Source organism: Mustelus asterias, unplaced genomic scaffold, assembly GCF_964213995.1.
Source record: "Mustelus asterias unplaced genomic scaffold, sMusAst1.hap1.1 HAP1_SCAFFOLD_1140, whole genome shotgun sequence".
Lineage (NCBI taxonomy): Eukaryota > Metazoa > Chordata > Chondrichthyes > Carcharhiniformes > Triakidae > Mustelus > Mustelus asterias.
In genome coordinates, this window is record NW_027591085.1 from 29,067 (window position 1) to 50,363 (window position 21,297).

At 42.3% G+C, this 21,297-nt stretch overlaps 1 pseudogene and 1 gene segment (V, D, J or C); both read left to right on the forward strand.

Annotated features, from left to right (window-relative positions):
* The first annotated feature begins 426 nt into the window (after positions 1 to 426).
* Positions 427 to 803, forward strand: LOC144487932 (Ig heavy chain V region pseudogene; annotated as a pseudogene).
* Positions 804 to 1,922: 1,119 nt separating this feature from the next.
* LOC144487931 (Ig heavy chain C region, membrane-bound form-like) lies at positions 1,923 to 20,706 on the forward strand. The segment is given in 7 exon segments: positions 1,923 to 1,974; positions 13,033 to 13,332; positions 14,305 to 14,616; positions 15,540 to 15,848; positions 16,345 to 16,674; positions 19,957 to 20,084; positions 20,225 to 20,706. Coding segments are annotated over 7 exon segments (1,407 nt in total).
* Positions 20,707 to 21,297: the final 591 nt, after the last annotated feature.

A 21,297-nucleotide genomic window follows, 5' to 3' on the forward strand; every position in this document is an offset into this window, starting at 1 on the left:
ACACAGATAAAATGCCCATTTTAATATTAACCTATTGTAAATCTCGGAGTCCATTCTGTTGGCGTGTGGAAGGTGGGACGTGGACCCAGTCGCCGCCTCCAGCAGGGAATCAACAGGCGGCGCCTGGAAAGCCGCCCCCTTCTGCCGGGTATTTAAATGACGCTCACTGGGACCGGAATCCAACAGTCCGGGAGCTGGTTTGTTCACTGAGTTCCTGACACAACCATTTCCCCCAATTTACCAGAAGGATGAGGTCGGCGATTTCTCTCAGTTTGTTGCTGACTTTCTTCTCCGGTGAGTAGTTTTTTTTAATTGTCCAAGTCCCTCATTGTTACTGTCTCAATGTTAGTCTATCTCTGGAATGGTCCAGAGTCAGCAACCATGTCACCAAGATTAATCCTCGGGTTTCCTGATCTATTTTTACAGGTGTCCAGTCGGAGGTTGTGTTGACTCAGCCAGAGGCAGAGACCGGGCGTCCCGGAGGCTCCCTGAAACTGACCTGTAAAACCAGCGGATTCGATCTTGGAGGCTACTACACGGGTTGGATCCGACAGGTTCCCGGGCAGGGCCTGGAGTGGCTGGTTAGCTACTATACTTCATCAAGCAACTATTACGCCTCCGGGATTCAGGGCCGATTTACTGCGTCCAAAGACCTTTCAAACAGCATCTTCGCTTTGGACATGACGAGCCTGAAGACCGAAGACACCGCCATCTATTACTGTGCAAGAGACCACAGCGAGAGGAACCAGGGATGGACCCGAACAAGAACAGCTCGAGAGGGAATTCAGCAACTTCCATCATAACCTGAAGGTCAGTATCTGTTTTAAATGTAATATCATCGACAGTGGTCAGAACCAAACCATAATCGTGTTTAAAAAGTAACAAAGAAAGCATTTAACAGTAAAATTTAACAAAGTCACCGATATAACGGGGTGAGCTTTTCACTGACTTTATATTTATTGTCGTTTCAGCAAGTACAGCACTATCGTTTTAATATTTCTGATAGATTGTGTTATATAAACAGTTGCCTACATTTTAAGTTAGAGCAGAACAAATGGTCCATTTGAAGTGAATATTGAGCGGCAGTACTGAACAGAGCAAGTGCAGTTTTTGTACGGGTGTCTGTCACTGTGATACAGCAGTGGGTCACTGTGCTGAACACAGCGACATCCTCATACAAAAACCTCAGAGAAAGACTTTGCTTAAATATGTGATCAGTGCCACTGCCGAATGCTAAACAAAGTGAGGATTCCAACAAAATAATATGTAGAAGCAGCATTGTTTTTTATAAGGTATAAAATACTTCAAATTTATTGTTATTGGTTTACATGCTGAATGTGCACAGAGAGTCTCAAAGTTTCTAATCCCCTTTATCAATCTCATGACCAGTAAAAATTGAAATATCTCACTGACTCACTCTTAAACGGGATGGAAACAGGCTTTTGAAATAGCAGTGGAATTAACCATCTGCATGATACAGTTAACAGTCTGCCGCAGTATTTGTCATGCTGTGTCTCACTGTGATAACTGGGTGGCACAGTAGTTACTGTCAATACAAAAACCCCTCAGTACCAATTGATTGAGGCTGGATCAGAGTCACTTGTAACTTCCAACTTTAATCACAGTACAGTATTATTTATGTCGAGCACTGACCACATGATAAGAATGAACATGGAAGATATGTGATAATTACTCAATTATCAGTTGGTGTTTTCAATAACATGTTCATGTGTTCCTCTGTGAAATATATAACATCAATGTCATTTATGAATGGAGAATGGTATCCAGAAATGCAATGATAATTTAATGAACATTAATTGACTGTTTTTCCTCTGGTTTGTGAATATTTAAAATAATGGTGGTTTTGTGTTTATTTTGTGCAGGGACGGTTATTGTATGACACAGCCCAGAGAATGTGACACTGTGACGAGTTCGACTACTGGGGACAAGGAACCATGGTGACGGTGACTGCAGGTAAGAACCATGCACTTATTGAGTAATTGGCTTTCATGTGTCTTTATTTTACATTTTTGTCGATACTCATAATCCATTTGTTTACTTAAATGGGGGTTTGGTGGATTCTGGATTGTGATTTTTTTACAATGTTTCCTGTGATTCTGCTGCAAAGGGCTTCTAGAATTATGCTGTTTCTTGACAATAGAGGCTGCTGAGCGATTCAATCCCTCGTTCTTGCGATGTTGTGTTTATCTGTTGAGGTTACTGTGTGGCTGGGTTACTTTAAAAGCCTGACGTCTGTTAAACAATTCAGCGTTTCTGCAATGTTTAATCTCGGTGACATCTAGTGGCTGCGGGTTGTACCATCAACTGCACAAGTGTTTGAAATCTAACCGAATATTTTTTTAAAGTTCTAAAATTTCTAGATTAATCCAGTGAACATGTTCCACTCACTAGCAGTGCTGGTGCTGCTATGCAATATTTCTGCTTATTATAAACATTAATTACTTTGGTGATGGGTGGATTGGCTGGAATTTATATTAAAAATTTCTGTCAATGTTACATTTGATTCTGTTGAAAGTGTTTGTAGAATTGAGCTGCTTCTGCAGGAAGCGGGGTTCAGACTCTCAGTGGTGCGTTTTTTCTGGTGAGATTATGTATCTGGGTGACTTTAAGTAAGTAAAATTTGTGACATAGTTTGGTGTTTCTGCATTGTTTAAACTCGGTGACACAGCTGTTACACGCTGCGGGTTTACAATTGCTTGACGCATGACTGCAGGCAGAAATCAGACAGGCTTTAGTGTGTTTGTATTTTTAAAATTTTAAGTGATAATTGCAGGTTAAAATAAACCACGGTTTACGCCGCTCGTTCAGAACATAGTTTGTCACGGCATTCACAATCTGAGGTACCTGCAATGTTTAATCTCGGTGGCATTTGATGGCTGGAGCTTTTACCATCCAAATGTTTAAATATGTTTGAAATATATTCCAATCTGAATAAAATGTGATAACGTTTCAATACTAATTTGTTGGGCATATTCCATCTCCTCGCAATGCTATTGTTATTATTCCAGATTTATGTTACCTTTAACAATTGGTTAAGAGCTGGTTTGCTAGATTCGATATTGAGATTTTCTTGCAATGTGACATTTGATTCTGTTCAATGGATAATTGAGCTGTTTCTCCATGAAACGGATTCATTCCCTCATTGATGTGTTTTGGTGTGTTTCCGTTGAGGAGATTCTGTGGTTTGGTCACTATGAATGTTTAAAATTTGTGAAATAGTTTGGCTTTGCTGCATTATTTCTGCATTGTTCAAACTCGGTGCCACTGAGCGGTTAGACGTTTTCTGGTTGAATGCAAACAATCTTTGAGTTTGAAAATCCTTGTAGGGAGAAAACGAGCAGGTTTTGGAAAAAAAACTAAAATAAAGATATTACAGCATTTTTATAAATTTTAACTAACGCTTACAAATTAAAATACATCATGACGTACAACGCTCATTCGGACACTACGTCGTTGCTGCAATCAAAAACTTCTCATTAACAAGTTTAATAGTAAAATTAATATAAATCAAACAATTATTAATCGGTAATATAACTCCATATTCACCAAAGATTACTTTGTATTGATATAATTTAGCAGTCATCCCCTTTAATAGTTCTGTTGTGCTTTTCACACAATTAACATGACCAGAAAAATTTCCAGACTGCAAATATTTTGTGACAATTCCAGAAATTATTTCAATGATAACATGCTGTTTCCACAGCAGCTCTCAGCTGAACACGATACTTGGCATTAGTCGTTATATCCCAGATTAAGTTCGCATTCACTGGAATACGAGTTTTGCAGAATAAGACGTTGCTTTTTGGCTATTTTTGTATCCGAATACTACATTTTTTTCCTGTGCAGTCGCAACCAGATTATTCCTTCCAAGTAATTTGTAATTGGATACCGAGATAATTAATTACTAATCTCATCTCAAAATTTGTGAAATGGTTTGGTGTTTCTCAATTGTTTCTGTATTGGTTCAACTCAGTGATACTGAACGGTTACACGTTTTCTGGCTAAATGAAAATAAAACTGCGTTTGAAAATTCTTGGAGGGGTAAAGTAAACAGGTTTCGGAAAAATAAAATAAATATATGTTAGGACTTTTATTCATGTTAACTGATGCTTACAGATTAAAATAAATCATGAATTACAATTCTTACTGTGTCACCGTATCTCTGTTAGGGACATTACACTACCCTGAATCTTTTATATTTGATGTGCTCATTTTCAGAAAAAATACATTTTTGCCCAGTTTTCGGGATTTGAGACAGACAGGGAGAGATAGTTAAAAGGCGAAGGGAGTTTTGAAATGAACATCAGGTTAATTTAAAATATGTATTGATTTTTTTGTTGTTGTAATTTGACCTTTGATCAATTAGAATCAAAGAGTTTGTATAAATTTGACAGAGTGAACAGAGTTTTCTGACAGGTGGAATTCGCTGACACTCAAGCAATTGTTCATATGATTGTGTTTGAATTGTAGTAAAGTGTCAACACAAACTGGCTAGAGATGGACAAGTTAATGCTTGAAATTCAAAAAGATTAATTTATGTAAAAATATTCTGATACTATAAAAATAATATTAGCTCTGCACTTAATAATAACATCATGTCTCCCATTACTGCTGAACTCAGGATAGAATTATGGGAAGAATAAATGACAGAATAGAAGAATTGATTATATCTGAACCTTATGTTTAATACTTGTTAAATATTATAATGAAGAAAAAGTCTGGACTTATATTCTGCATCGTGCTTTAGAGGATTTGAATCAATTGTCCTCTTTGTGTTTGCACTGTTTAATTCAGATTTTCTTTAATTAAACAATGTGTTCAGTAATTAAGTTATATGGATGGGCTAACTTTTTACATCTAGAATGCATTATTATTGATTTCAAACTGCCAGGCCGTTACAGCCTATACAAATTCAGAAGTATGCATTTTTAACACGTTTCTAGGTTATAATACGATATTTGTAGTAAAAGTGGAAAAGTAAAATATTACAATGTGATTGGATTTAAGTAAATGAATGACAGATTCTGAATGTTTCCATTCAGTAATTTGAAATTATTGTTTAACATTGTATAAGGTTTAATTGTAACCTAATTATTTAACAATGCTGGAGGTAGAAGCACGTTTTGAATGATTGAAAACTCATTTTATTACAGAGTTCAAATCAGCTGATAAGAGAACTAACTGGCAATTAACAATAACTTAAAATATAATATTGCTGCTGATTAATTTAAAACAAAAGAACTTGAATATTGTACAGGTGTGCAAAATACAATTAGTTTTAGAGAATATTTAATTGTATCGAAAATGAATTCAGAAACAAAACATTTCTTTACTCAGCTATGCTCAGCTCGATAAAGTATTTTGCCTTGATTATTTTGTTCATTAATTTAATTAAGAAATTAACTCGAATCAGATAATGATTTTCAATGTAAATGTTTCCTGATTTGTTTAATTCTGACTGTGTCACTGCATCTCTGTTAGGGACATTGAACTGTCCTGAACCTGTTATTTTTCATTGCTCATTTTCAGCAAAATTACATTTTTACATAGTTTTCGAGAAGTGAGACAGAGAAATAATTAAAAGTCGAAAGGAGTTCTGAAATGAATATCAGTTTAATTTAAAGTAGGTTATTGATTTTCTGTTGTTGTAAGTTGACCATTGATCAATTAGAATCCAACAATTTGAATGAAATTGACAGATTGAACAGATCTATCTGCTGGGCACTCGATTGTTGCACCGTTTGTGTCTGTTCTGTTTCTGTGCGCGTGGTCACTGTGTTGGCACCAAGAATCTGCCTGACTGGTTATAAACCTTTTGGTTCCTTCCCCTGTATTTCCGGGAGTGAAAATTGATTTATTTCTTCAATAAACTTGTATCTGTGAGAAACGTGACAGGTTGATCTGATGTTTGACTCGGAGTCTCAGAAATAAGATCCCTAAAGCACACTGTGACCGTTAGAGAGAGCAGAAACGTCAGGCTGCAGAGAGAGATTTGGTTGATTCTTAACCAGTGATATACCGGCTTTGGGAACTTTGGATGAGCAAATGCAAAGGGAGATTTACTATATTGTACTGTATACTATAGCGGTCCCTGACCTGTTTAGTCGAACAGTTACAGGGTCAAATTCGTTTGCATCTTATTCTTAATTTCTAAAGGCAATTTAGAGTCGCTTGCAAAGCAAGAATTTTAAATATGTCCCTACATAATTGTTCCTTGGGAAAGAATTGATATTAAGTATCCTTGAATAACTGCAGTGCATATGCTGCAGGCGTCCGCCGTGCTGATGGGCAGGAAGTTCCAGGATTTTGACCCAGCGACTGTGAAGGAACTGAGATATTGTTTCAAGTCAAGATGGTGTGTGTCTTGTCGGGGAGCTTGCAGGTGATAGTGTTCATATGTGGCTTCTGCCCTTGTCCCGTTAGGCTGTAAAGGCAGTGGCTTTGGACAGTGCTTTCTATGGAGTCTTGGTGAGTTGCTGCAGTGCATCTTGTATATTATACACTGCTGTAACTGCTTGTTAGTGATAGAGAGAGTGAATAGGGTGACTGAGGGGGTTGGGTAATCTTGTGGGTGGCTTTGTCCTGGATTGTGTCAAATTCCTTGAGTTTTTACAAGTTTCGCTCATTGAGGAAAGAGGAAATTATTCAATTGTGAACTGACTTGTGAAAGATTTAAATGTTTTTCCAACCCTTGGCCCGCGCTCCGTATTGTGCTCACTTGTCACTCCCATTTACTGTGTGAGTGGGTGAGTGTGTATGTGAAGTGAGGGTGTTTTTCCAGACTGAATCAGCCAGAGAGAGACTTACACACATCACACACTCTCACACACATAAATACACACATACACATTCTCATAGTCTCTCACACATGCACACATATATATTCACACTTACTTTGTCTCTCATCCGATCTCTCTCACACACCCATACACATTCTCTCTCACGTTCTACATACATTCTCTCAAATACAAATACACACATACTCTCGCTCTCTCATACCACCATACACAAAAGCACTCACACGCACACCCCCGACACACATTCTCTCTTACACACAGACACACACTCTCACATAAGCACAGTCTCACACTCTCACATGCACTCTCTCTCCCACACTCTGTCACACACGCTCAAGCTGTCTCACATTTATTCACACACGCTCTCTCACAATTCCTCTTGCGCACGCATCTCTCTCTCTCACTCACACATACACACACGCATATATTTCTAAAGCTCTTGCACACACTATCTCACACCTGTACATTCTTGCTCTCACACACTGGCTCTCTCATAAACACACTCTCTCACAAACATAGACCCACGCACACACTCGGACACACACTCTTACACACAGACACAGTCTCTCACATAAGCACAGTCTCGCGCACACATTCTCCCTCACACACACACACACATACACACACACACACACACACACATGCACTATCCCTCTCACATTCCCTCTTCCGTGCTCTCACTCCGTCTCACACACATTCCCATGCTCTCTCTCTCTCATACGGACACTTGCACACGCATTCTCTCACACAGGTACGTTTTTATCTCTCTTTCACCCGCTCACTCCCTTACACATTGTCTCACACACGCACAATCTTGCTCTCAAACACTGTATCTCACAAACACCCTCTCTCTCTCACACGCACACAGTCTCTCCGTCTCTCACACACGAACACACATGTATACACAATGTATCTCTCTTAAACACTCCACCTATCACAGACACATGTCCTCTCAACCGTTATTTCACTCACACACACTCACGCATCCATTCTGCATCATTTTCACAGTTTTTCTCACTCACACACACTCTCCCCGCCCCTCCACACACACACACGCACACACATATACTTTGAAGAACAGAAAAATACTCTCACACACATAAAAAATAACTCTTCAAACACACACACACTCTCTCGCACACACGCATTCTCTATCTCACATATCCTTTCTCTCACGCACACTCTCTCCTCTTGCACACACAGACCACTTTCTCAAACACGTGCAAAACACTCATGTGTCTGACACACTCTCACACACATAAACCAACACAACGTCTCTCTCTCTCACAAAAATTCTCTCTCTCTGTCTCACACACGCACACACACACACACACACTCAAACACATCGCTTCTATCACCCACACACATTGCACATATCGTTCTCACTCACACGCCATCCCATGCACACTTTCACACACTCATGAACATATTATTTTGCTTTCCAATAGGCACTCCCTCTCACACATACTGTCTTTCACATGAACACAACACTCTCTCCCACACACACACACCCTCCCTCAAGCACACACACTCACTTTCATAGACACCCTGTATCTCATATAGACACACTTCTTTTCACATAAACACACACTCAATCACACACCGAAGTACTCTCTCACACAGACTGCCCACACACACACTTTCAAGAAGAGACACACTCTCACACACAAAGAATAACTTTTCAAACACACATTCTCTCTCACACACACACACGTTATCTCACACACCTTTCTCTCACACACACTCTCCCCTCTTGCACACACAGCCCACTGTCTCACACACGTGCAAACGCAGTCTATCACACACAGGCACCCTCACACATACATTCACCCTCTATCTCTCTCACACAGCCAAACACCCTCTCCACTTTCCATCTCACATACGTCAGAGTAATTGTCCTTGACATCATAAATTGAAGCATAGGATCCTCCAGTGCAGAAGGGGCCAATCAGCCCATTGAGTCTGCACCAACAGCAGTCCCACCAAAGCCCTATCCCCATAACCACATGTATTTACCCTAACTAGTCCCTCTGACACTACGGGGCAATTTAGCACGGCCAATCCAACGAACCCGCACATGTTTGGACTGTGGGGGGGAAACAGGAGCACCCGTAGGAAACCCAAGCAGACACGGGGTGAACTTGCAAACTCCACACAGACAGTGAGCCAAGTCGGGAATCGAACTGTGAGGCAGCAGTGCTAATCACCGTGCCACCGCCCACCCCCCCAACCCCCGCTAGCATTTGAATGAGGGTGGGATCGAGGAGCCCGAGTAAAACTCAAGTCAATAAGAATCGGCGGGAAATTCTTCTCTGTTCGGAGTCATACTTAGCACAAAGCAAGATGGTGTTGGTTGTTGGAGGTCAAACATCTAAGTTCAGATTTCACTGCAAAAGTTCGGCAGGGGATTGTTCTGGGACCAACAATCTTCTACTGCTTCACCAAAGACATTCCATCCAACATGAGGTCAGAAGTAGAGATTTCCATGTGTTACACCGGACACAAAGACGCAATAAGTAAGAAGGGACTTGGCTGAGACCAAGGCCGCCTGGCTCCCCAATACTGGTGTAAACCTGCTGTTTGATTCCTGTGCGACCCATTCTGGTTGCGCTGTCAGCTTCCCTTCCAGCTCCCTCAGTCTGTCTATTTATTAACTGATACGCGTTTCTTAAAGAAAGGCACCGACATTAAAGCAGCTGCCCGGTGATCTACACTGCTGCCTGACTTTACACAGCCCTGTTACAGAAAGCTGATCAATGTAGACAATCGGGAAAAGATCGATGGAGAGGAAGAGGAGGAGGTGGCCCACTGACTCTCTCACCCCCGCCCACACTTCCTCACTCACCCTCAATCTCTCATCCTCACTCAAAGAACTTCACTCACTCACCTTCACTTACCCAACTTCCCTCGCTGACACACTCTCACTCACTCATCCCCACTCACTCATCCCCACTCACTCATCCCCGCTCACTCATCCCCGCTCACTCATCCCCGCTCACTCATCCCCGCTCACTCATCCCCGCTCACTCTCCCTTGCTCACTCATCCAACCTCACACACTCACCCTCACACACTCACCCTCACACACTCACCCTCACACACTCACCCTCATACACTCAGCCTCACACACTCACCCTCACACACTCACCCTCACACACTCACCTTCACACACTCACCTTCACACACTCAACCTCAAACACTGAGCATCACACACTCAACCTCACACACTCAACCTCACACACTCTACCTCACACACTCTACCTCACACACTCTACCTCACATAGTCACCCTCACACACTCACCCTCAGAAACTCACTGATCCTCATTCACCCTGAGTCACTCACCCTCACACCCTCACTCACTCACAATCACTCACAAACATTCGCTCACTCACTCTCACCCATCCTCACTCACTCACCCACACTCACTCACACACCCTCACTCAACCTCACTCATTCAACCTCAATCACACATCCTGAATCACTCATCCTCACACCCTCACTTACTCACTCACATTCAGTCACCCTCATTCACTCACTCTCACACCCTCACTCACGCACCCGCATTCATTCACTCACACTCACTCACCCTCAGATACCCTCATTTACTCACCCTCATTCACGCACTGTCACTCAGCCACCCACACTCACACACCATCACACACTCAACCTCACTCACTAACCCTCAGTCACTCACCAACACTCATACTCACCCTCATTCACTCACCCTACTTACCCACCCTCACTCACCCAGTCTCACTCACTCTCACTCACTCACCGCACTTACCCACCCTCACTCATCCAGTCTCACTCACTCCACTCACCCTCACTCACTCTCCCCACTTACCCACCCTCACTCACCTAGACTCACCCCCACACACTCAAGCTCAATCACCCTCTCTCTTTCACTTACGCCACCTGACCCATTCAAACTCACTCAGACTCACGCACCTACATTCACTCACACACCCTCACGTACTCACCATCACTCAACTTCACCCACCCTAACTCACAGATCCTCAATCACTCAACCTCACTCAAACACCTTCACTCACTCATCCTCACTCATCCACCCATCCGCATTCAATCTCCCTCACAGTCTCACACACCACCCCCAATAACACACCCTGACTTACTCACTCTCTCACCCTCATTTACTAAGTCATATTCATTCCCTCACCCTCATTCACTCGCTCTCACTCACCCACCTTCGCTAACCTTCATGCATCCTCACTCACTCACCCTCATTCATTCATTCTCGCTCACCAACATTCACTCACACACTTTCACTCACCCATTCAGCCACCGTCACTCACACACCCCCTCTCGCACACACCCTCATTTACTAACGCCCTCTCACCCTCACCCACACTTACTCACTCACCCTCAATCACTCATCCTCACTCAAAGAACTTCATTCACTCACCCTCACTTATCCACTCTCTGTCACTCACACACCATCACTCATCCACTCTCACTCCTTCACTCACTCATCCTCACGCACTCACATTCTCTCACTCACCCTCACTAAACCTGTGTGTGGAGGTCTGCAACGAGAGAGAAGAACGATCTCAAGCGGCAGTTTGGTGTTCAAATGTGGGAGCTGCCCTGCGAATGTGGAGAGCTGGGGGAAATCCCTGGGGGCTCAGGGCCAAGGACAATGGCAAAGAGCGGGGGAGAACAGGAGGCGTGGTAAAGGGCAGAGAGCAGGGGGGGGGAGGGGGGAGGGCAGAGAGCAGAGGCGGGGGGGGGGGGGGAAGGAGGGGTGCGGAGGAGGGCAGAGAGCCAGGAGAAAGGGCAGGGAGCCAGGTGAAAGGCAAAGAACCAGGGGAAAGGGCAGAGGGACCAGGGAAAGGGGAGAGAGCCAGGAATAAGGGCAGGGAAGCCGGGGAAACGACAGGGAGCCGAGGAATAGTGAAAGAGAGCCCAGGGGAAAGGGCAGAGATTCAGGGAGAAAGGCAGAGAGTCAGGGGGAAAGGGCAGAGAGCCGGGGTAACGGTCAGAGAGCCAAGGGAAAGGGGAAAGTGGATAGGGAGCAGGGACACCGGGCAGAGAGCCGGGGGAAAGTGTAGGGAGCCGAGGGAAAGGGCAGATAGCCGGGGGAGAGGGCACAGAGCTGGAGGGAAGTGTAGAGAGCCAGGTGGAAGTGCGGAGAGCCGGGTGAAAGGGGTAAAGAGCCACAGGGAATAGCAGAGAGCCAGGGGAAAGGGCAGAGAATCGGGGGAAATGGGCAGAGAGTGGGTGATCGACGTGGGGAGTGAGGATGTGCAAAATAGAGCTAGCACCACAACCAGATCATCTGTAATCTCAGTGAATAATGGAGGAGACTTCAGGGCCCGAATGGCCAACTCTTGCTATTAATGTCTGACCCTTCAATTAGTCAATGTTGCAATTATTTGAATTTGTAATCACATTGAGAGTTTCCTGGTCATTCAGTAAGTATTCATTCCGAAGGTAGTTTTGAAGCAAAGTCACTCATCTTCGTTTTGTGGAGTGAGGGGCAGTGAGTTGGAGAGAGGAAGGGACATCAGTTAGTTTGTACATGGGCAATATCCAAAACTACAATGTGGATATGCCGACGCCAGGTTGGGGTGGGCACAGTAAGGAGTCTCACAACACCAGGTTAAAGTACAACAGACTTATTTGGAATCGTGAGCTTTTGGAGCTCTTTCATCAGGTGAGTGGCTGATATGAATGAAGAGACAACTTCTTCATCACAAAGTGCTGTTGTTTGAGAAATAGCGAGTGCCTGAAGTAATGGAGAAACTCTTTACACTTCTCTGTTAATCTAATGAATGGTATGTCATTACAATGACATCAAAATGTTTTTGTCTTTCCAATCTGATAGAGGTCGAGACAGTGATGTGAGTTTCTACAAAGATGGCGATTCTCAAATGATAGGAGTAACAAAAGCTGAAAGGTGTATGTAGGTCTTAATCGGGAAATATTAAGTTAAGTTCATAATTCTAGACAAATCGTGATGTAGAAACATAGAAAATAGAAGCAGCAGTAGGCCATTCGGCCCTCTGACCCTGCTCTACCATTCACTTTGATCACAGCTCATCAATATCCTGACCCCGTCTACTACCCATATCCATTGATCCCTTTAGCCCCAAGAGCTATACCTAATATAGAAACTTACTTGTATAAATATGTTTGACTAATTAATAAACGCAGGTAAGAGTCTAACTTGTTGAATCGACTATTCTTTCCCAGCGACACCGTCTCTGCCCAATCTGTACAGCCTGATCTCCTCCTGTCAGCAACCCAACACCGGCGGCTCCGTCACCTATGGCTGTTTGGCGATGGACTACTCCCCAGAAATCACCAGTCTCACCTGGAAGAAAAATGGACAGCTGATCACCACTGGATTTAAGACTTACCCATCAGTGAGAAACACGAAGGGAACCTACACCCTGAGCAGCCAGTTAACCATCACCCAGTCAAAGGGAGAGTGCAGCAAAATCGACTGTGAGGTTCGACACAGCGGCTCAGTCAAGAGCATTGAAATGCAATGTAAGTGTTGTGGAACCTGGGCAAGACAGGGGCGCTCTGATTGAACTCTATAAGGCCTTTGTTATAACTGATCTGTAGCATTCTGAAAAATTGAATTATGCAAAATCCAGGTAAGTGTCTACTGACTGAAAAGTTGCTCAGAATCAAAGAACAACAGAAATGATACTGTGCAGAATGAGGCCATTTAGCCCATCATGTCTGTGCTGGTCAAAAGGGAGAACAAATAAACTAGCCAGACAAGTTAAGTCTATTTTCCAGCCCTTGCTCCGTAGCATTGCAGCTTAAAGCAATTGAGATGCAGACCCAGATACCTTTTAAATGACCATGCTCCCTGGTAATTGAGCCCTCCACTTGGGGAATGAATTATTTCTGCCTACGTCCCTTATTTTTTTGTGAACCACAATTATGTCACGCCTCAGCCTCCTCTTTTCCTAAAGAGAACAAACCCTGCCTATCCAATCTCGCCTCATGGCGGGAATTTTCAGGCCCTGGCAACATTCTTGTAAACCTCATCTCTCTCCAGAGTCATTACGTTATTCCTGCAACGTGGTGACCAGAACTGTACAGCAAACTCGAAACGTGGCCTAACTAGGTTTTATGCATCTCCATCATTGCATCACTGTTTTTGCATTCAATATCTCACATAATAGAGAAACTAATCCGATATGCTTTCTTGATCAACTTTTCCAGCTGCCCTACCATCTACAAGGACCTGTGGACGTGCACTCTAAGGTCTTGCATTTCCTCAATCCCACTTAACATTCCAGTTTATTGCCTTGCTTTGTTTTCCCTCCCCAAATGCATTGTGTGGCACTTTTGACCGTTGAATTCCATTCGCCATTTCCCTGCCAATTCAACCAAACCATGGATATAATTCTCAAATCGGCAGCTATTTTGCTCAAATAAAAGAACTAATTTATAATTAATGTCAATTGAATCTTCAAGTAACGTCTGAACATTTGTTTGTTGAAGGCCCAATCGTTATCACCCCAACCGTTATCCTCACCGTGAGTTCCAGTGAAGAAATCACCACCAGAAAATTTGCAATCATCGTCTGTTCAATCATCGATTTCCAGCCAAAGTCAATGACGGTGAAGTGGCTGAAGAATGGACAACCCATGGATTCAGGAATTGTCACCTCTCCCGCCTATGAGGTGAACAGGAACTTCTCGGCCAGCAGTCGGCTGACAGTCTCCGCTCAGGAATGGATCAGCAAAGCGGTCTATACCTGCCAGGTCACTCATCAAGAATTCACTCAGAGTCAGAACATCAGCGGATCTCTGGGTAAGAGACTCAAACCGAGGATAAAATAAAATATACCATTCCGATGTTAATCGGAATTAGGGGTCTATTAAAGTTAGTACAAAGCACAGAACAACTTCTAATTTGCTGTCATGTGGTTTGCTGCATTAGGACAGTGCCCCATTCAGAATTTCATCACAACAGCAATTTTTGTTATTCCTTCATGAGATGTGCATTTATTTCCCATCCCTGAGGGCACTTAAGTGTCAACCACGTTGCTGTGGACCTGGAGTCACATGCATGCCAGGCCAGATAAAGACAGCAGATTTACTTTTTTAAAGGGCATTCGTGAACCAGGTGGGCTTTTACAACAACGGCTTCATGATGATCATTTGACTTTTAATTATAGATTTTTATTGAATTCAAATTTCACCATTTGCAGTGGTGAGATTCGAATCCGTGTCTCTTCAATTAGAGTCTTGTCCTCGGTCTCTTGGATTACAAGTCCATTGACAATACCACTGCCTCCCCTTGAAAGAGTGTTTCTTTCTATTTTGAAGTAACATAGTGAGCGAGGCGGCCTTGATGTCAGCTTTTTTCCTGAGACGGCTGGTAAGATTTGGAGAAACAGTTGGTGTTGGACTGTTTCACAGGTCAAAGCGGAGGGGTTAAATGTTGGAAAGTGCATTCACCCTAATAATAAATCAATGACAAGTGCTGTGTTCCTGAGTAGGGGCATGGTTTGGAATGCTGCAATGCTGATTCATGAGAATGATACCGCTGCTAAAATATTTTAATAAAGAGAATAATTTCACAGAACAAGCTGGTTTTCCATCGTCTATAGAAGTTTAAAGGCGATACTTAGAGGTTGATATCTCGAAGGCGACTTTTTCTCCTTCAGGCTGAATACTACTGTCCTGCTTCTGAAGAGGGAACTTGGGTTGATTTTCATTTGTCATTCACAGGTCCTTGCCAGTGCCATGATTCCACAGTGACGATACAGCCACCACCAATAGAACAGGTCTTACTGGAGGCAACAGTGACCTTAACCTGCATCATTTCTAATGCTCCTTATGGAGTCAATGTGTCCTGGATCCGAGACAGGAAGTATTTGAAATCAGAGATTGCCGAAAAGCCAGGAGCGGATCCTGACAGCGTGGTCAGCAAATTAAACATCTCGACAGAAGCCTGGCTGAGTGCGGCTGTGTTTCACTGCGTGGTGAGCCATCAGGATCTACCGACTCCTTTAAGAAAATCCATCCACAAGGAAACAGGTGAGCTGAGAGATTGAAGCAATAAATGTGTCACTGTGTCTATTTCCAGTGTCAGTGTACTGGTCAATATTTAGTATTCAGTGCATTAATGGTGTCCCCTGAGTGGAAACTCCACTAACTAAAGACTCTGGTCCTGCAGATAGTTTTAGGGGGATATTTGATGTGTTGATGAATGAAAAGTGAACTGAAGGCGATGTTATTGGATTTAGATCGAATAAGGAGGGAGGAGCCTGATGTGGAGCATGAAAACCAATAAAAAAAGCAGATCAGTTGGGCCGAAGAGCCTGATTCAGTGCTGTAAACTTTCTGAAACTTTCCAGTCCAACCCGCTGAGTTATTTGAGAAAACAATTGCGTTCAACTCTCCTCCAAGCTGGAAGTCAAAAATGGAAACATTTAAAATCGAAAGCGAAGCACATTTTTCTGATACCGAGCCAGCAGTTTCATTGTCTCCAGAATTCTCCAGTTTATTGACATTTATTGTACTTTTTCTGCAGATCCAAATCCGCGGGAACCGTTCGTCTCTGTCCTCTTGCCCTCGGCAGAAGAAGTCTCCGCTCAGAGATTCGTCTCCCTCAGCTGCTTAGTGAGACGTTTCTCCCCTCGAGAGATCTTCGTCAAGTGGACCGTCAACGACAAGCCAGTGAATCCTGGGAACTATAAGAACACCGAGGTGGTCGCGGAGAGCGGGAATAGCTCCTTCTTCATGTACAGTCTGTTATCCATTGCAGCGGAGGAGTGGTCCAGCGGCGCTTCTTACTCCTGTGTGGTGGGACATGAAGCCATCCCCTTGAAGATCATCAACAGAACAGTTGACAAATCCAGCGGTAAACCCAGTTTTGTGAACATTTCCCTTGCACTGATGGACACCGTTAATTCATGTCAATGAGAATCACTCGGTTACATTAAAAACTTCAATAAAAAGAATAAAATCTTTTTCCTCCAACGATAAATGAAATACCCAATTGCTTAATTGATTGGTTTTCAATTTTACTTCCACTATGTATCTTTGGTTTGAGTCAGGTATTTTCACGTCTTGGGCCCAAGCCTTGTTGAACCAGTGCACCCAGCTCAGATACACCCTGGGTTAGAGACAGAGTAGAGCACATTCATTACAGTATTCTGCAAAATATCTTCACCGACTTTCCTCCCACTGAGGAGAAATCTGACAATTTCAACATTTCTGACAAACAAACACAATTTAGATCTCGGTATTCCTGCTTCTCTCATTGTCCATGCCTTTACCATTGATGTCAGCTTTAAGCTGCTGCACCACACCCACTGGGAACTGAAGTGAGGGTCACACAGAAACATGGAGCAACAATCCCCCATCAGAGAGAGGAGAGAGTGAAATTGTTAACATACCGGACTCCTACTCACCCAACAAAGAGAGGGGAGAGCAGCAGCTAACCCATGTACCACCACTTCCTCAATGAAATGAGGAGGAATGTCATTATTTAATCCACTCACCTCCACCTCGTCACTGGTTAGAACCATCAGGCACATTGCTTCACCGGGTAGAGAGAGGGAAATTATGAGCTCACTCTCCTCCCTCTTCGCAAGTAACGTGTTTGGAAGGGACCAACTCTCTACTAGAAGAACCCAGTTGCCAACAGTACAAATTAGCTTCTGGTTTATTTGCTGCAGAGTTTGAAGTATCATTATCCTAATCAATGTGATGCATATATACTTATGCAACATAATTATAAAATGTTTCTGCACTCTTGTTCCTGTTAATCATGTCCTGGCATTGATTTCCCATAATGCAAATTGAAACAAATGATTGAATCCTCCCCGGTTTTTACTGTTCTGTCCCTGATGTTTCTGAGATGCATCAATGAATGATTTCATTCGTTCTCCTGATATCACCGTGCCACTCACATAAACTACATTCATACAGCAAAACATTGAAAATATGCTCCATTATTCGTATTGTTTGGATCATTTTCAGTTAATGATTGCGGTGAAACTTGGAGCAACAGCTAAAAAATACACACACCCACAATACTCCACAAAACTGTCACAATTATAAATACACACATAAGCGCACACACACACACACTCACACACACACACACACACACACACACATCGACACAAATGCACAACTACACACACAAATACACATACTCACACATATGCACACAAATACAGAAAGACACATGTAAATATACACACACAAACGCATGCACATACCCCCACACACATACATATACAGAAATAGGGACAGGCACATTCAAATACAGACACAGAAACACACAAATACACAACAGATACACTTTCACACATCATAGGTACACTCAATACTTGCACAAACGAACACACATGCAGAGAAACAAGAATGCACACACAAATGCACTCATGGGCAAAACATGCACAAACAGAAATACACACTTACACAAATACACCCACACAAAAATACACCCATACACAAACACATCCGTACACAAATATACATAGGGACACACCCATTCTCTCTCTCTCTCTCTCTCTCTCACACACACACACACACACACATACACACGCACACATACACACACACACACACACATACGAACACATAGACACGCGCTCTTGGACAAACAGACACTAAAACAACAACATACACACACATAATCAAATATGTACAAACGCACACATGTACACATGAAACACAAGTGCATACACATACACATACGTGAGTAGGTACAGACTCAAACACAAACACATACATGCATAGACACAATACAGACAGATACACACGCATGCAGACCCACATAAATACACAAGCACATACTTAGACTCAAATAAATACATATATTAGCACACGTTCACGCTGATAGGAATATAGATATAAAGACACACAATGTTATACACATTCACAAACATATATGGAAATACATATAAACAAATCACCAGACTGCATATAGAAGAACAGACAGCAAAACATTTACACACAAACATGTAGACGCAAACATTAACATGCTCATAGAACAGAACACCATAGCACACATTACTGCACATCGAAACACAAATATACATCAACGTACCGTTATAAAGAATGTCAACACGTGTATACATACACTGACATGTTAACAGGCGTGCACAGACGCACACAGAAAGGGAAACAGTAAGTAGTCACCTGATGAAGGGACAACGCTCCGAAAGCTCGTGCAACCAAATAAACCTGTTGGACTTTAATCTGGTGTTGTGAGACTACTTACTGTGCCGACCCCAGTCCAACGCCGGCAACTCCACAGAAAGGGAAACAAACATTATTAGAGTGACAGAAATTAACACATAGCAATAGGCATAAACACATGTGCACGCATTAATAGTGGCATTAATATATATTCATAGACTTCACACAATAATAGAGTCATATATACACAATGACAAAAGAATAAAATATGCGCACAGATGCAGACACACAACTACACAAATCAACAATCACTGGCAAATGAACGCGTACATTAACACTCATAATCACATATTAACTCAGAGCCAAAGATTAATGCAGAGCACGAGATGCTCATGCACACGCACACAAATGCAAAATCTTCAATACAAACGGTAGGCAAATGATGAAAGTAAAATTTAAACGTGACTTTTTAATGGAGATATCCACAGATTTATTATCCCAATGTACAATGAACATATAAACACGCTGAGAAACTGAATTAAGCTCACGATCGACTAAATATTTCCACCATAAAGAAGCACAGATCGGAAATTACATCCCAACTCTTAAACAACAACATTCACAGTTTACAGATCAGTAACCATCTGTGAAAACAATCATTGATCAGTGAACGTTCCTCGATATCAGTCATAATACTCTTCAATAAGGGATAGTTCCGAATTGTCAAAAAATCAACTGATTTTCAAGAAAACATCTTCAGTGCTTTCTGACATGGACTGTCCAAGGAATGTCAATAAAGATCAGGTGTGAAAATAGTTACGGAGATTGGTTACTGAGTGTCCTGAGCTTAAGAGTAGGTATACATTGAAAATTAAGTTCAAGAATAAATGAACAGTTTAAAAAGGAGAACGGGGAAAAGAAAAATAACAATAAGATTACCTGGATAAATAAAGTAATCTAATTTCCTCTCCTGGTCTCCGTCCCCTAGACTCCACCGACCGCATCTGGATTGAAGACAATGAGGATGATAACAGTAACATCTGGACAACGGCTTCCACATTCATTGTCCTGTTCTTCCTGAGCATTTTCTACAGCACTGCGGTCACTCTGGTGAAGGTGAGATGATTGAATGCACTCACATATCAAACTGACAGAATGGATTTGAAAAATCTCTCAATGTTCCACTGATTAAAAACTCTAACTTTAATGTCCCGCATCATAAACATCTGCTTCATTATTGTATCTTTCTTTTACAGATCAAGTGATGGGTTGAATTTTGGATGCTGCAGATTTCCCTCAGCTGATTATTATGATCTCCGTATGACACAAATACAATATCTGCTCTTGGTGACTCTATCAGTAAAATTCTCTCAGTTTATCATTCTGAATCTGTAACTGAGACAATCATAGACGGTATTTCAGTTTTCAGAGTGAAAAGCACGAGGCATTTTTTGTTATAATGTAATTGTGGTTAACAGTTTCCCCATAGTTTAAATATCATGTATAAATAAGAAACTTTTCTCATTCCTTATCCATATTTGTTAATTCCTCTTTCTATTAAGGTCCTGTTTTCTCTTTCTGGTGTATGTAACAGATGTACAAATATTGACGGATTCCCTGTGCATGTGTTGTGTTCTCAATGTGAAGCTCGATCGTTAAATTCACTTTTCTAACTTTAAAAAATAATGTCGCTGTAAAATATTCTCTGAATTTTTAAAATAAATATTGAATGAAAATTTAACCATCTCTGGCTTGGTTTAATTCCGTTTTCCAAAGCCCATCAACTCCGCCCCATATTCCATATTATACGGTTTCCCCTCTTTCCCAGACATGTCTGTTCCCCAGTCCTGTGCGGGATGTGTTTGAACTCAAGGCCGTTCAGTGAAAGAGTCACTGCGCCACCCAGTGGCCAATCCGTATAAAGACACCTTCATCTCTGCCTTTTTATGATAAAATCCAGAGACAGAGCGAGTGAAGAATGAGGAGAACCTCGGTGATTTCACTCATAAACTGGTCTGTCACTGACCGAGTTTCAGGTCATTCTAAAAAGCAAAGGCTCTATTTCATCAGAGGCCGATGCAGGACAGTGTGTGGCAGAAGATAGTTTCCTTTACACTGCCCCTTAAAAAAACCACGCTGCAGCGTGGGTTAACAGTGTGAATCTCTCTATATTTCGTCCGATGAAATACTTACAAGGCAGACATGCCACAAGCTAGATAGAGAACACATACAGAGCAGAGGTGCAAACCATGAGGTGAAACCAAGAGACTGAGGTGCAGTTCACATAAGCACATAATAGATTACAAATTTCCAAATTAAGGCGAGTGCT